At 38.3% G+C, this 15,261-nt stretch overlaps 1 protein-coding gene across 2 annotated transcripts in view; it reads right to left on the reverse strand.

Annotated features, from left to right (window-relative positions):
• Nucleotides 1–15,261, reverse strand: part of TMEM144 (transmembrane protein 144) — a 47,977-nt gene that overhangs the window by 19,793 nt on the left and 12,923 nt on the right. For both annotated transcript variants that reach the window (XM_055144941.1, XM_055144942.1), the window contains 4 exons: nucleotides 12,872–12,952; nucleotides 4,261–4,342; nucleotides 2,067–2,149; nucleotides 295–413 (listed from right to left, as the gene is read on the reverse strand). In XM_055144941.1, the coding sequence (XP_055000916.1) occupies nucleotides 295–413; nucleotides 2,067–2,149; nucleotides 4,261–4,342; nucleotides 12,872–12,952 (365 nt within the window). The remainder of the gene's footprint in view (nucleotides 1–294; nucleotides 414–2,066; nucleotides 2,150–4,260; nucleotides 4,343–12,871; nucleotides 12,953–15,261) is intronic.

Below are 15,261 nucleotides of genomic sequence, written 5' to 3' on the forward strand. Positions count from 1 at the left end.
CTGTAGAAAATGGTCACTAAATCTTATTGTAAATCCAGAAGCCATGTGCCAAGATAAAAGGAGTTAAAATGAATTAAAACTAATGGTATATGCCTTTGTTACATTAAAAATCACACAGGAATAACCAGTCTTTTACTACTTTTAGTCTTCAGTAATTACCTTTCCAATTCACCAGTTACAATGAAAATACCAAAGTAAAACTCTGTTAATATTTACTGTGAACACATTCTCTTTATGTTGCTAAGTAGAAAAATGGCCATGGCTTTAATTTTATGTAAAACCATTGGTTCTCACCGTTCTGGCTTGCCCCTGCATATATACTATCGTTTCTTTTGCTGTGATCCTTGATATAAATGACTGGCACAAACGTACATCCATAGAGAATTCCAGATATCACTGCAAGACTGCAGCCCCTTAAAAAAACATATAAATCACTATTAATCTTGGACCAACGGAGTATTTATGACAAGCATACCAATGGGATCATAATAAAACTTGCTTTAAAACACAAATCACAAGCCACTTTTTCAGGAATCACCATGTATCTCAAAGCACGGACTGTGAGAATTCAAAGAAAACTCCTGCTCCACCCAAGTGGTGTCAGCACTGAGTGTAGCTTTTGTCCTCTCATTGTCTAATTTTGGAAATATAAGATTTACAGGTGGATTGTCTTTATAAAAAGCCATTACACAAATGAAAATATTTCTATCATAATATAGTACACGTAGATAAAATTGACTCAAGATACTGAAGTTTTGTGCACAGGACACTCTATGCTTATTATTTTTCTTTTGGTTTAGGGGTCACACCCAGCAGTCCTGAAGATTTACACCTGGCTCAGAAATTAAATATCACACCTAGTGGTGCTTGGGGACCGTATATGGGACAGAACCAGACTCTGACATAGGCAAGACGAGCACCTCAACTTCTGCACTACTATTTCTCTGACTCCTCTAAACTTTTATTTTTAAGTACTAAATATCTGCCACAGGGCTAGGATAGGCTAAATATTATTAAACTCATGTTTGTTCAAAGCAATAATTGGGATCCATGGACTTTCCTCTAACTTAATTGACTATTGCAGCGTGGAGGAGGCACTGAAATAAACAATCTGGCTATTTCAAGCAGGATGCTATATTTTCTTGTTAAGAAATCTATCATTTTGAGAACTAGTCAAATTGATGCTTCAGAATTGTACCATCTCTACAGGAAGCAAGCATTTCCAATAATTTCAGGTGGAGGCAGCTAATATTTTGAAAGTTTCTTGGCTTAAAACAAAGAATATTATGATATAAAAAATTTGTGTGAAAATAATTACTTTTGGAGCCTAAAAATTTTAAAGCCCATTTTAATAGTACCCTAAGAAATATGGGACTATGATATCTCTGAGTTGACCTTGCAATAAGCTGGAGCAGGAACTGGAAATTCCTGTATCATGGTAAAGTACTAGAGCATCCTTCATCAACCGCCAGTCTGGTTGATTAATCAGTATTAATTTACAGGTTCAGAAAGGTAGAAAAATTCTGGTCTACCCTATTGGTTATAACTACTAGCCCATGGAATTGTATTCAGAAAAGGTATGGGTTGACAGGTGTAAAAAGGTAGAAGAACGCTGTTCTAGAGTAGATCCCAAATGCATACCAGATTCAGTGAATCCAGACAACTGGCTTTTTGGGTTTTTTTTTTTTTTTTTTTGCTTTCACATCCAGCACAGGGGTTACTCCTGGCTCATGCACTCAGGAATTACTCCTGGTGGTGCTCGGGGGACAATATAGGATGCTGGGAATTGAATACGGGTCTGTTGCATGCAAGGCAAACACCCTACCCACTGTGCCATCACTCCAGTCCTCGAGACAAGTGATTTTGTAAAATTTTTTTTCACAAATATTTCCTTAGTGAAGATGTTTGGTGAAAGAAAATTCAGTAGAAGATAATAAATGTCTTACCATAAAGCTAAGGAAGTTAAAATGTCTCTTGCTTGTTTTTTCTTTTAATGCAGAATATTATTCCACTCTTAATCCCTGATGGAACCAAATATGGAACTGACAAAAGAAATATTTACTTACACAATGCGGTGTTGTGTCTGAGAAAGTTTATCCACCCAGGAGTACGGAGGGCATGTACATGCATCTTGATTTGCATTAATAGCCTATTGAAAATATTTTTCCAAAGCAAAAGAAAATCACACTGGTGCCAATTTCACCCCCACTTTTTTGTCTCCAAAATATAATTAAAATATGAATATTTTAGATATGCTGATTTTTCTGTATATATTTCTAGGTCCAAAGATAGCTTACTCCCTTTTGATCAGAATGGGTTGGCCGAGAAAGTTCTGTTTAATTTTTTATAATAGCTTAATATATCACTAGCCTATATATCTATAAAAATCACTAAATTTTAACTTCTGTGCTATGCTTACATATTTTAACAAGATGTTAAAAAATTAGAACCATGGGTGATTTAAGACTCTTCTGCTTTGAAATGCCTATCATCATTCTTCCTTATCCGGATATTTTTTCAGAATTAAGATAGCATTTAAGTTGGAAATAAATAAGAAATTTTCATAATGTGTGTTTACTGGTGAAGCAAGATCACTTTTATGGAACCCTCTTTAGAAAGATGTGAGGGGAAAGAAAAAAGGAAGCATGTTTTCAAGGAAGAACATGGGCTTGAAGAGCAAGTCACATAATATTTCTAACTACTGGATTTTTAACTGAATAGCTTTTGCCAAATCTTTGCTTTTTGACTGAAATTTCTTCATGTTTTTGTAACAGATAAGGCACTAGATCTGAATTATTTGTCCTGTGCTATGTCTAACTTCTTTGTTAATCACTCTTCTTTCACAATGAGGAACACATGCTATTTGATTGTAGGCTACTGACCGTACTGTTTGTGGATTTTTTCCCAGCCACTATTTTTTCTGTGCAATCATTGTTTACACTAGAAATAATATATTCATGCTTATAAATGCTGCTTACTTTGTTTCTATTCTTCCATATTGCCTAAAAAAATCCAGCCTGCTGTATACTTTAATAAGTTGCATTTTATTCTATTTTTTGCCCCTTGTAATAATGAATACTGGCTGTCTAGGATGTCTCTACATCTATAAAGGAGGAAAGGATTTCTAGAACCTTGACTCAGTCCCAATTTTTTCATTTTCCCAGATTAGAGGTGCTTATGTTTATGCTTATAATCCTCTTTGTTCTTTTTTATTTTCTTTATTTAGCTTTGGATTCAGTTTAAATTTCACTCACCAAAATAATTATGGAGGAAGAAAAACAAGAGAAAAATGATTAATTTTGAAGGAGCAAAAAAGGCACCTTTCAGGGGAGTTGCAGTGGGGATTTGGAATGCTGGGTTCAGGCAGAAACTTGACAGTAGAGTGACCAGGGCAGCTAGAAGGGACACTTGAAAGTGGAAAGATTTGAGACTGAACTTATAGCAATGGTCATTGCCTTCAAGTTACTTTTGTATATGTAGACCCAAGTTCGATTCCTTGGCCCCTCTCGGAGAGCCCTGCAAGCTACCAAGAGTATCGAGCCCGCATGGCAGAGCCTGGCAAGCTACCCGTGCGTATTGGATATGCCAAAAACTGTAACAATGAATCTCTCAATGAGAGATGTTCTGGTGCCCGCTTGAACAAATCTATGAGCACCTGGATGACAGTGACAGTGACAGTGATGTAGCTACATGAACCTGTGCTATGTGGGATCTTTTAATATTTGTCCCTATTTACTACAGAGATGTTATCCCATGCTGATATGATACAAAATCAAAATGGCAGCTTCTCCCATATGTCATCTTTAGCATTAAATGGAACAGGATATAGCAAAAAAGAGTGAAAAAGGGATATCAAGTCGAGTTTCTATTTTTGATGACTTGTCCTGGGCTTACTCTGGTCTAGTTTATTCTGGCCTCCTTGGTCTATTTCACAACTTCCTTCCTTCTCCTTTCTATAGCTCTTCTACAGTATTTAGGATTCCTTTATTGTAGAAATCTATGTCATTTCAAAATGTAAAACTGTATATATATCTATTAGTAGGAATCTATCATTAATAAAAATAGATGTTTATGCCTGCTAAAAAGTGTGCCTGTGGAAATAATGATTTCTATGTAGATTTAGACGTATTAAGTAGGTTAAGATCTGTTATATAGTCCTAATTTAAAAAATACGTTTTCGGCTGCTTCAAATCTAAGAACCTATGCATTTTTCCTTTACCTTAATGTTATGGCTTAAATCATTTATCATACAATACTCACAGGCTCTGTTATTAATGGCGTGGTATCTGTGGAAGATGTGTTATCTGATATTTCACTTTTGATGAACAAAAATACAAAGGCACTGTAAAGAAAAAAATGTTGATATGTACATAATTCTGGTTCATACCAAGCTGCCTACATTTTAAAACAGTTTAAATAAAGTCCAAATGATACAATGGTTTACTTCAAAACTGCCTGCCGGTCAGAACCACCATTCTTTTTGACATCTCATATATATATATATATATATATACATATATAAATATATATACATTATATCTTAAAAAAGCACTGTCCTCCCATTGTTCATTGATTTGCTCAAGCGGGCACCAGTAATGTCTCCATTGTGAGACTTGTTGTTACTGCTTTTGGCATATCGAATATGCCACAGGTAGCTTGCCAGGCTCTGCCGTGTGGGCTGGACACTCTCGGTAGCTTGCCGGGCTCTCCGAGAGGGATGGAGGATACATTGTATCTTATACAAATATGTATTTATTTAGATAAATAAATATATATCTATTTATACAAGTACATGATTTATGTAACTAAGATACATAAATATCTAAGTTGAATAGTATAATAAATAACCTAAGTTGACTAGTTAGTCAATTAGTTTTTTGGGCCATTCCTAGCAGTTCTCAGAGCTTACTCCTGGTTCTGATGGGATCCAGAGGCCCAACAGGGATCATTTCTGGTGGGCCTCAGGGGACACTAAGCTATGCCAGGGATTGAGTCAGAATCAGCTGCATGCAAGGCAAAGACCTTAATCCCTGTAAAATCTCTCCGTTCTTCTTTTTTGTTTAATTGCAACAAGTTAAAAGTTAAATCACCATCCCTCCAAAGTCATATTCTTATTTTGCCATCCAATTTTAATCAATATCTCTTCTTTTCTTCTTACTGCTGCATACCCTTAAAATTTTATGCTAAATAAATCACCTGATAATATATCTCTCTGTATATGTGTTTATAATACACACATGTATATATATTACACACATATATACTACATTTAAGTAGTATTTCTCACTGATTATACTGACAAAAGTTTAATAACATCCTTAGTAAAAGTGCAGGTACTTTATTTTTGAAGGGGGAGGGTATATCCAGCAGTGATCAGGGCCATTGTGCAAGGCAAGTGTCTTACCCTATGTACTATATCTCCAGGCATTTATCATACCTGTCAACCCCAGCCCTTCAGCCGACTCTAGGTTCTCTACAATTGTGTCAACTCCAGAACTCCAGGCCCTACCAATCCCGCTCTAAGTTCTATAACACATATACTCCATACTCTGGAGAACTGGAAAGCATGGTTACGCAACAGAATGCTATTGCAGCCATAACACAGACTGAGGCCACTCTATTAGCTGATATAGACAGAGTTCCACTGCAAAGAGACAAAGAACACAGAAATAGGCTTAATGACATTTTCCCCTTTCAAAATCTCTTATTGCATTGTCTGTTCATGTATTTTTTGTCAATTATCTTTGTAACAAAGGCCTCACATCTGACTTTTTTTTGCCATGCAAATAAATTTAAATGACAAATTAATTTATGGAAATTATTGTCTGATACATTTTAAACATGCCTTTTGAAAAAAGTTTGCATAGTTTAAAGGTTAAATAAATATGGGAGAATTTGAAAGTCCATATGGGACTGAAATATAGATGACTAAATGTAGAGTAATATACTTTCTATGCTATCATTTATATAATAATTTTGACATTTCTAGTTCACTTCCTTACTTCAACCTCTTACTTGCTTCAGGAAATTAAGTGGTTCCATATTCTTTCAACATGAAACAATGTATCTTTTCAGTTTTTATTTCTCTCTCCATTATGCTTCATCCATCTTTCTCAATACAATTTCTTATATGGACTTTTTAAAAAAACAATTCTCTGCATCAAACTCTCCACATTTCTAATATCTCAAAACTACTTGCTCTTGTGTTTCTTTCTTTCTTTTTTTATTACTAATTGTATATATTCATGATGTTTGTCTTGTTTTGTTTTGTTTGGCATTTTGGGTCACACCTTGCAAGGCTCAGGGGTTATTCCTGGTGGAGTTCGGGGGACCATATGGGATGCCAGGGATCAAACCTGAGTCAGCCTCATGTAAGGCAAACACCTTCCCCACTATACTATAGCTCCATCCCCCTCATGCTCTCTTTCAATCTGAACTTAAGAAGAGTCAAAATGAGAAGAGAATATCCCCCAGTCTAGTTCTCACTGAATTTTATCTGAATTTCCATAATGAGGACAGTTACTATGGAATTCCACATAATCATTGATCTCTAAATTTTTCTAATTCTATAAATTTAGGAATGCATCTTTTAATCCCATTAAGGTGAACAAAATGTTTATCACTCAGTACTTGAATGCGTAAAACCTAATTCTATAGAACCTTTCATTAAATATGTATGTTGCTAATATATCATGCATATACGTGCATATATAATTTCAAAGATAACATCAGACATCTAAATAGAATTTTACTTTCAAAATTATACAGTGATAACTCCCATTTTATGTAGACGCGTGTTTTTCTAATAAAACTCGATTCAGAGTGTTTTGTTATATATACTTGAAGACTAGAGACAAGGGAAGGTCATCCAGTTTTTTTCTAACAAGTCTATGACCCTCAAACAAATCAGTTAACCTCTTTGGGTTTAAGCTTTTCCATTAAAAAAATGAGCTGGGCTAGAGAATGAGCAGAGGTTGAGGTACTTGCCTCGCCATAGCCAACCTGGTTTGATCCCTGTCTACTGTCAGGGATGCCCAAGCACAGAGCCAGGAATAAGCCCTGGATACCTCTGCATGTGCACAAACTTCATTATGTACTTTTGTCATCATAAAATCACATAAGATGTAGGTTGACATAAAGCCTTTATAAATTCAATAGGAAAGGAAGGGTCACTGAGCAAGAGAAAAAAAATCGAGATATCTTAAGGTTTTAGGGATAGTCTTTTAATCTGTGACTAATTCTAGTCTGTGGCTAATATAGACTAATTCTAGTCACAAAATAGATAGGTCAGAGGAGTTCCATATCAATTATGTCAAGATGGGTGACATAGGACAAGTTAGAACAAGGAAATGAGACTTATCTTATGTACCTGAAAATGAAATCAAATAGATAATAAGATCTTTGGGGCTAAGGAGTTAAAGTTGGCAAACCAAGTTCCAACTGCATTTTGTAATGTGTCAAATACTTTGTATTTACATGATGGAATAGTAGGAGGAAGGACATGCAAAGAAAATAATTATATTCATCAGGTTGGGCGGAGCGATAGCACAGTGGGTAGGGCATTTGCCTTGCATGCAACTGACCTGGGTTTGATTCCTCTGTCCCCCTCAGAAAGCCTGCAAGCTACCGAGAGTATCCTGCCTGCATGGCAGAGCCTGGCAAGCTACGCGTGGCGTATTGGATATGCCAAAAACAGTAACAAGTCTCACAATAGAGAAGCTACTGGCGCCCACTCAAGCAAATTGATGAATGGGAAGACAGTGCTACAGTGCTATTCATCAGGTTAGTTTGAGGGTAATAAACACTGTATAAATAATACAAAACAGATCTTATCATGCTGAGAGAAGTTAGTCAAAGGGAGAAGGACCTATTGCCAATGGGCTCTCGTGTGTATGGGGTATAAAGAAACATAGTGAGTAATTAGTGGTTCTATGATCACAGACTGAGAGTTGGCCTATAGAACTGAGATTGTTGCATTGTGGGGAGGGCAGTGCAGTGGTGGAGTGAGTCAGGACCAAGAGACAGGGATGCTGGCTTGGGTGGTGGGTGTGGAGGTGTATTTATAAGCCCGAAACATCATTAGAACAGTACTTTAAAAATCACTGTGCTTAAATTAAAAATGTTGAAAAACGAATCAGACCAAAGGGACTGCAATACAATCAGAGAGACCCTGGACTTTGGATAATAGAGGGAGTACAAATGCAACAGACATTTAGGAGTGATTAATTCTAATTAAGAAGAAGAAAATCAACATAAAATTCATAGGATGAAAATTTTCAACTGATATTTTAAAGAAGCCTGATAAAGGATCTTTTGGTCTGAGGGAAGAGTCTGGGGTACAGTGTGATTGACAATTTATAGTGAGTTAATAATACAGGGAGAAAGGCACAATATAAAGCCACAGTGAGGTATGAGATGACTTTTTTAAAAAAAATGTTCTTTATCAACAGGCCAGGACAATTGTGAGATTTGTGGTGAGAATGTAAGTTGGTCTAACCTCTCTGGGAATCAGTATGGAGAGTTTTCCCATATCCATATATATATCTATATATATACATATATATTTAAATAGGACTACCATATGATATAGCAATTCACTCCCAGATATCTAACCAAAGGACACAGAAACACTAATTCAAAACGATGTGTTCCTTTCAACACTATCTATAGCTAAGGTTTGGAAGCTCCCCAAGTTCCCAAGGACAGATGAACAGATGCAGATATTGGAACATATATACATAAAAGAATACTCTTAACTACTGAAACAAAATATGTCTTTTTGCTACAATATGGATAGAACTGGAGGGAGTCATGCTAAATGAAATAAAACAGAAGGAAATAGACAAATACAGGACAATCTCGTTCATAGGTGATATATTTTTTTAAATAACAGGTATACAGGCTGGAGAGATACAACAGTGGGTAAGGCACTCTCATATGCTGGACCCAGCTGGTCCCTGATATCCCATATAATCCCCCCCAAGAACCACCGGAGTAATTACTATGTGAAAAGCCAGGAAAATAGGAGCATTGCAGGGCATGACCCCAAAACTAGGGGGCAGAAAAGGAGCATATAATGTTCCAAAAGAAACAAAACCAAAAAGCAAAGGATCCCTAATCTCTGGCTATAGAACTAAGGTAATTAAGAGGGTGTGAACATGACTGGATGCTATTGTGCTGTGATGGTAGGTGTGGTATGATAAATACTTTATCTCAAAAACCAATCTATCAACATTTACATTCTTGTACACCAATGTTGCATTATATAAAGTAAAAGGAAAAAAAGAACAGTAAACACACACACACACACACACACACACACACATACTCGCACATACACCTTCATACATATACTTCTAAACCATCTTGCCTTGAAGACTGAAAGTTATATTTAACAAACCTTATAGATTCTGCCACTGGAGGCATATGCATTAGAGAAAAAGAAGCAGGCAGCTGTTTTTTTTTTGGGGGGGGTGGGGGCGGGGAGGTGGCTCCAGCAATGATAAGTGAGGCCAGAAGCCAGGCAGTGCCAACAGCAGTGTAAACTTGGGTCTCTGGGTGAAGAAACCTTCACCCTTTTGCTCCATTGGGTTCTTAGAACGTTTGCAAATAATTCCCTGTGAGAAATCCCCTGCTTTTTAAAAATACCTAGGTTGGTTTTGGTTTTAGACCCTGACTTGTATCTTTGACTTCATCTAAGGAAACTAGACTAGACTTTATTTAGGTAAGCCACTAAAATAGGACTATACACAAAATGGATACAAACATGTCAATTTAAAGAAAAACAAACATCATCTTCTGTTTGGGAGGGGGCACACCAAGTGGTGCTCGGGGCTTATTCCCGGCTCTGTGCTCAGGGATCACTCCTGGAGGTGCTCAGGGTGCCATTTGCAGTGCCTGGGGACCACCTAACCCATACACTATCTCTCTGGCCCAAAAGCAACATCTTAAATGAATGGGATTATAATCTAACTATGTCTTCATCCTGATTGGGAAGCTGTACTTATTTGGTGAATCCCCTTCAGAAAACACTGCTCTCACTGACTGAAAGTGATGAAACGAAAGGTTCTGAAATACCCTCTCTGCGCCAGAAGAGAGCATTACGTTTCCTTGCCACGGGATTCGCTGAGTGCTGCAGCTAAGCTTCACATAGATTGGCCTAGAAATGCATAAAGGGGAAGCAGCGATTGACCATAAAGTAGCTATTAATAAAAATGATTAGTGAAAATATTCAACATAAAGAGCATAACTGGATCACATACTTATTTTATATGATCCATATAATATCCAAAATAAAACAAATTTTATTTCATTTGAGTCTCAAAATGTCTTAAGAGGTTGATGCTATTATCCTCACTTTGCAGATGAAGACACAGAATGCTTCGGGAAATGCAGTGATTTGCTCAGGCCATATAGGTAGAAGGAACAGAGTGTGAATGATTGTAATTCTAAGAGAACATACTCTTTCTACAGAAAAAAAAACTGTCTGAAAATTGTGCAAATTTGCCTTCAATTAGCATTAAGAAAAAAATTAAATCATGTCACATTATCACTCAGGGGGTTGTAAAGAAAGTTTTGAAAGAATTCTTCAAAGCTAGGCTGCTGTATGAACTGTACAAATACATAAAATTGCCTCTAACAGAAAGGTCAAGAATATGCTATTTTACAGGAATCTCAGTTGGTTTTTTTTTTCCCAATGGACCTGGAACAACTTTCTAAAGACAATATTCCAATGACAATGAGATGGTTCCTGAATATGGTTGAGGGGAAAGCCATAAGAAAAGTCTACTGTATTCTTTCCCTGAAGAACAAGAGTACTCAGATCTTTCCATTAAGCGTGGCACTGACAGGGGATGTATATAGAATAGAGAGGAAAGGGAGTTTAAGTTTTAGGAGAACTAACTCATGTTCAAGTTTTATTTATTTCCTTTATGGTTGGGGGACACATCCAGCTGTGTTCAGGGCTTAATTCTGGGGGCTCGAGACCACAAAAATTACTGGGGATAGAACCCAGCTCAGTTACATGCAAACCAAGCGCCCTGCCCACTTTACAATGCTCCGATCCTCTTGTACAAATTTTACTGGTCATCGAATACTGTTATACAGATTGAGTCATGCTTAGCCTCATTCATATAGCTCATAAAATTAGTGAGATACATGCAAAAGACAATGGGAGAGTAGCTGACTGCTGATTATCAAATGATGCCTTTTTGGCAGGTCTAATTGTTGGGTGAAAATTCCAAATAATAAGTGAGTCTTCTGTTGAAATATTGAATGTAATCAAGTAAAGATAAAGTAAAGCAAAAATTATCAGCCACACAGGCAGGGGGTGGGAGTGGGCGGGGTGGGAGGTATACTGGGGTTCTTGGTGGTGGAACATGTGCACTGGTGAAGGGATGAGTGTTTGATCATTGTATGACTGAGACTTAGGCCTGAAAGCTTTGTAACTTCACGTGGTGATTCAATAGAAAAAAAAAGCAGGGTTTTCGGGATAGTTCACTGGCTGGGAATGCTGCCTTGCAAGCACAAATACTTGGGTACAAGTTCCAGTGCCACTACATGTGCTGAATATGAAGCTTCCCCTCTCTGCCTTTTGCACTTGGCAACTCTGCACAGTGTGATCCCCAGTCATGCAACAGATTTGTGGGTGCTCCACAGCCAGGTGTGTGTGAGAACAACACAGGAGCATGACCCCTGGTGAGCACCAAAAAGAGTGAGTGAGTTGCCAGGCAAGTGAACCTTGAATGGCAAAGCTGAGTGAGCAAGAGAGAATCAAGGACATTCCTAGTCACATTAGGAAGACAGCATAACATGGGGAAATAAAGCCAAGCCAGGATGAGGTATTTGTAACTGTGCCTGGAGAAAGAGCTCTGTATTGGGGCCATAATTAAATCCTTCCACTGGCCTTCCACCTCCAACTGTGACCTTATGAATACAGATCGATCCCAATAGCTGTAAAGGCCAGAGTTCAAGGTCCATTACGGAAAATCTTAGGAAATTCTGTCTCTTAATTTGCAAGATAATGAGATAAGGATCATGAGCGGAAATTACGCATTTTCTTGTTCATTCAGAATGTTAGGAATGACCACATGTCCGTCAAAAACACATGCTTTGTTTCCTTAAGATGATTTTCATGTACACTTTTTTTTAATTTTTTTTTTTTTTTTTGGTTTTTGGGTCACACCCGGCGATGCACAGGGGTTACTCCTGGCTCTTCTCTCAGGAATTACCCCTGGCGGTGCTCAGGGGACCATATGGGATGCTGGGATTAGAACCCGGGTCGGCCGAGTGCAAGGCAAACGCCCTACCCGCTGTGCTATCGATCCAGCCCCCATGTACACTTTTTAAAATTAAGGAAAGCTCCCCTTTCCCAACTGCATATAGGTGGAACCTGCCCTAAAATTCGGGTGGGGAACCAGCCAGTCAGACCTCTGTTTGCTTTTGCCCTTCCCTCAACTTCAACTCCACAGAAATCAAGGTTTTGCTTTGATACTTTCCACCAGGCAGCTGCGATATTTATTTTACTTAGCATTTACTAACAAAACATGTCTTAGTTTGAAAAATACCTTACCGTTCCAATTCATCTGATTTATGAGCTATGCATTATGATTTTCTACCTAATGGAGAGAGTCAAAGTGAGCACTGAGACAGTCCATCAATTTCCCCAAGGGCTCAGAAATTTTGAGAGCTAGAGATGGGACTCCTCACCCTAGGGATGGTGAAACATTAGCAAATAGAAGGAAAAGTCGTCTGAATTTTATGAAATGAAATTATGAAAATTCATTCAAAAAAAGGCAAGCACATGAAGATCCCTTATAAGGATTCTAAATATTCAGAAGCATTGGTAAATCTTGAGATAGAGCTTAGGTACCTTACGACTGATAGTGCAGCTCCAATGTAATTAAGCACGGGGTTTGCTACTTCTTCTGCATCCATTCCAAACCAGCCAAACCTAGAAAATAAGAAAACCCCATTGAGGTATATGTTGTAGTCTAGAGAGATAGTACACAGGGGTCTGAGGGGCTCGCTCTGTATCCCCAATACTGTGGTCCCACCAAGCAGAACTTGGGTGACTCCTGAGCACAGAGCCAGGAATAACCCATGAGCACTACCAAATGTTCCAGTTCCCCCACCCCCCAAGCCCTCAAAAGTTAACAAGAAAAACAGTAAAGTAGATTTGTTAGAAACGTATTCATTCAGCATGGTGATTAAGGACAGGATGGGATGTGTGTTCCGATTCCTAGGTTCCAATTCAAAATTTCTTAGCTCATAACTGGTACTTGAATAGGCTACTTATCTTCACTGGCCTTATTGTCCTATGTCAAAAAAGATGAAAATAATTGAACTGCCTTATAAGTTCCTTTTGAAGCTGAAATTAATTGATATAAGTACTTCTTTTTTTTTGTTTTGTTTTTTGGGTCACACTCGGCAATGCACAGGGGTTAGTCCTGGCTCTTCACTCAGGAATTACCCCTGGCGGTGCTCAGGGGACCATATGGGATGCTGGGATTAGAACCCGGGTCGGCCGAGTGCAAGGCAAACGCCCTACCCGCTGTGCTATCACTCCAGCCCCAATTGATATATAAGTACTTCTGAATGAAGTGACTATATACAGGACAATAAGCTGGCCATAGTTCTGTATTGTATGAAAATAAATTTTTAAAAGGAAGCTTGAGGGAATACCATGTAGTGATGAAGGGATGCATAGGTCACTCCTGATCCCATAGTATAGGGAGGAGGACAAAGAAGGAAAGAAATCAAGGGGGAAGTAAAAAAACGAAGGGCAGTGTGGTGGAGCAGTGGTCAAGGGCCTCATCAGTAGTATGGGGGAGTGGGATAGATACATTCTTTTCTCTTTTTTGCTTTTTCTTTTTTCTTTTCTTTTTTTTTTTTTTTGCTTTTTGGGTCACACCGGGCGATGCACAGGGGTTACTCCTGGCTCTGCACTCAGGAATTACTCCTGGCGGTGCTCAGGGGACCATATGGGATGCTGGGATTTGAACTCAGGTTGGCCGCGTGCAAGGCATACATACACCCTACCCCCTGTGCTATCTCTCCAGTCCCAGGTTAGATATATTCTAAACCACAGAGCCAACCACATTTTAAACATGAGACACAAACAAAAACACAAATTTAAAATGTGCTTATCAATGTGGTAGGTAGGGACGGTGGAAGGGAACTGGTGGAGGGAAGTTGACCCTGGTAGAGAGTCTGCTAGAGCATCCTGTGTCTGAAACTCAATGGTTAATGACTTTGTAAATCATGGTTCCTTAACAAGATTAATTTTTTTAAAAGGACAGCTTGGTTAGAAATGTCTACTTTTTTGTATCCCCTTTGATTCTTTTTTCACATCTTGACTGTTCTTTTCAAGTCATTGTAAACTATAGGGGCAAGAGAAAGGCAACAGGCAGATGAAAAGAGCAGTTCTAAGCTGCAGGATGGAGAAGGGGGAGGAAACAGGTAATGAATGTTTTGGCAGGGAATTTGGTTTTACTGGAACTGTTATAATACTCTAAACAGAAAGAGAAGCCCCCAAAGAAGGTAACATTCTCCCTTCTATTCACTCTCCCAGGTTCAACTTGAATGCTAATCTGAATGCTGACCAGGAGCATTCCAGTAAAAAGTCATGTCAGAATATTCTATATCTACAATGCATAGTCCACAAACTTCTGATCATATTATGAGCATTAAATCTTGCAGAGTAGCTAATGTCACTGAGATCCAGTATATTCACTTTCATGCACTTCTCTTTATTGTTGGTTTAGGGCCACACCGCCTGGTAATCGGGGTTACTTCTGCATCTGCACTCAGGAATGACACCGGTGGTGCTCCAGTGACCATATGGGATGCTGGGAATCAGAGCCAGATGGGCAGGCCATGTGCAAGGCAAGCACCCTGCCCCTTCAGGGTTGCACTTTCGTTATCTTCTGACTACGATCTTCCCACTGCCAGTCCAACTCTAGTTTTGGCTTGGCAAACTTTCCCTTAAAGGACTAGGCAGTAATTATTTGAAGTTTCATGAATCCCAAGATCTTTTGCAACTACTCAAGACAGCTATTGCCATGTAAAAGCAGCCATATGCAATATTTGAATGGATGAGTCTGGTTGTGTTCGAATAACACTATCTTGACTAAAGATGTCTGGGAGATTGGGTCATAGTTGTCTGGCTCTGAAACTAGCCTTGATAGGAAAGAATCTGTGCTTCAGAAGTAGACAATTTGTAGGTAGCAAAAGATTGGATTTAATTTTCTAATCCATCAT

Source organism: Sorex araneus, chromosome 7 (genome assembly GCF_027595985.1).
Source record: "Sorex araneus isolate mSorAra2 chromosome 7, mSorAra2.pri, whole genome shotgun sequence".
Classification (NCBI taxonomy): Eukaryota; Metazoa; Chordata; class Mammalia; order Eulipotyphla; family Soricidae; genus Sorex; species Sorex araneus.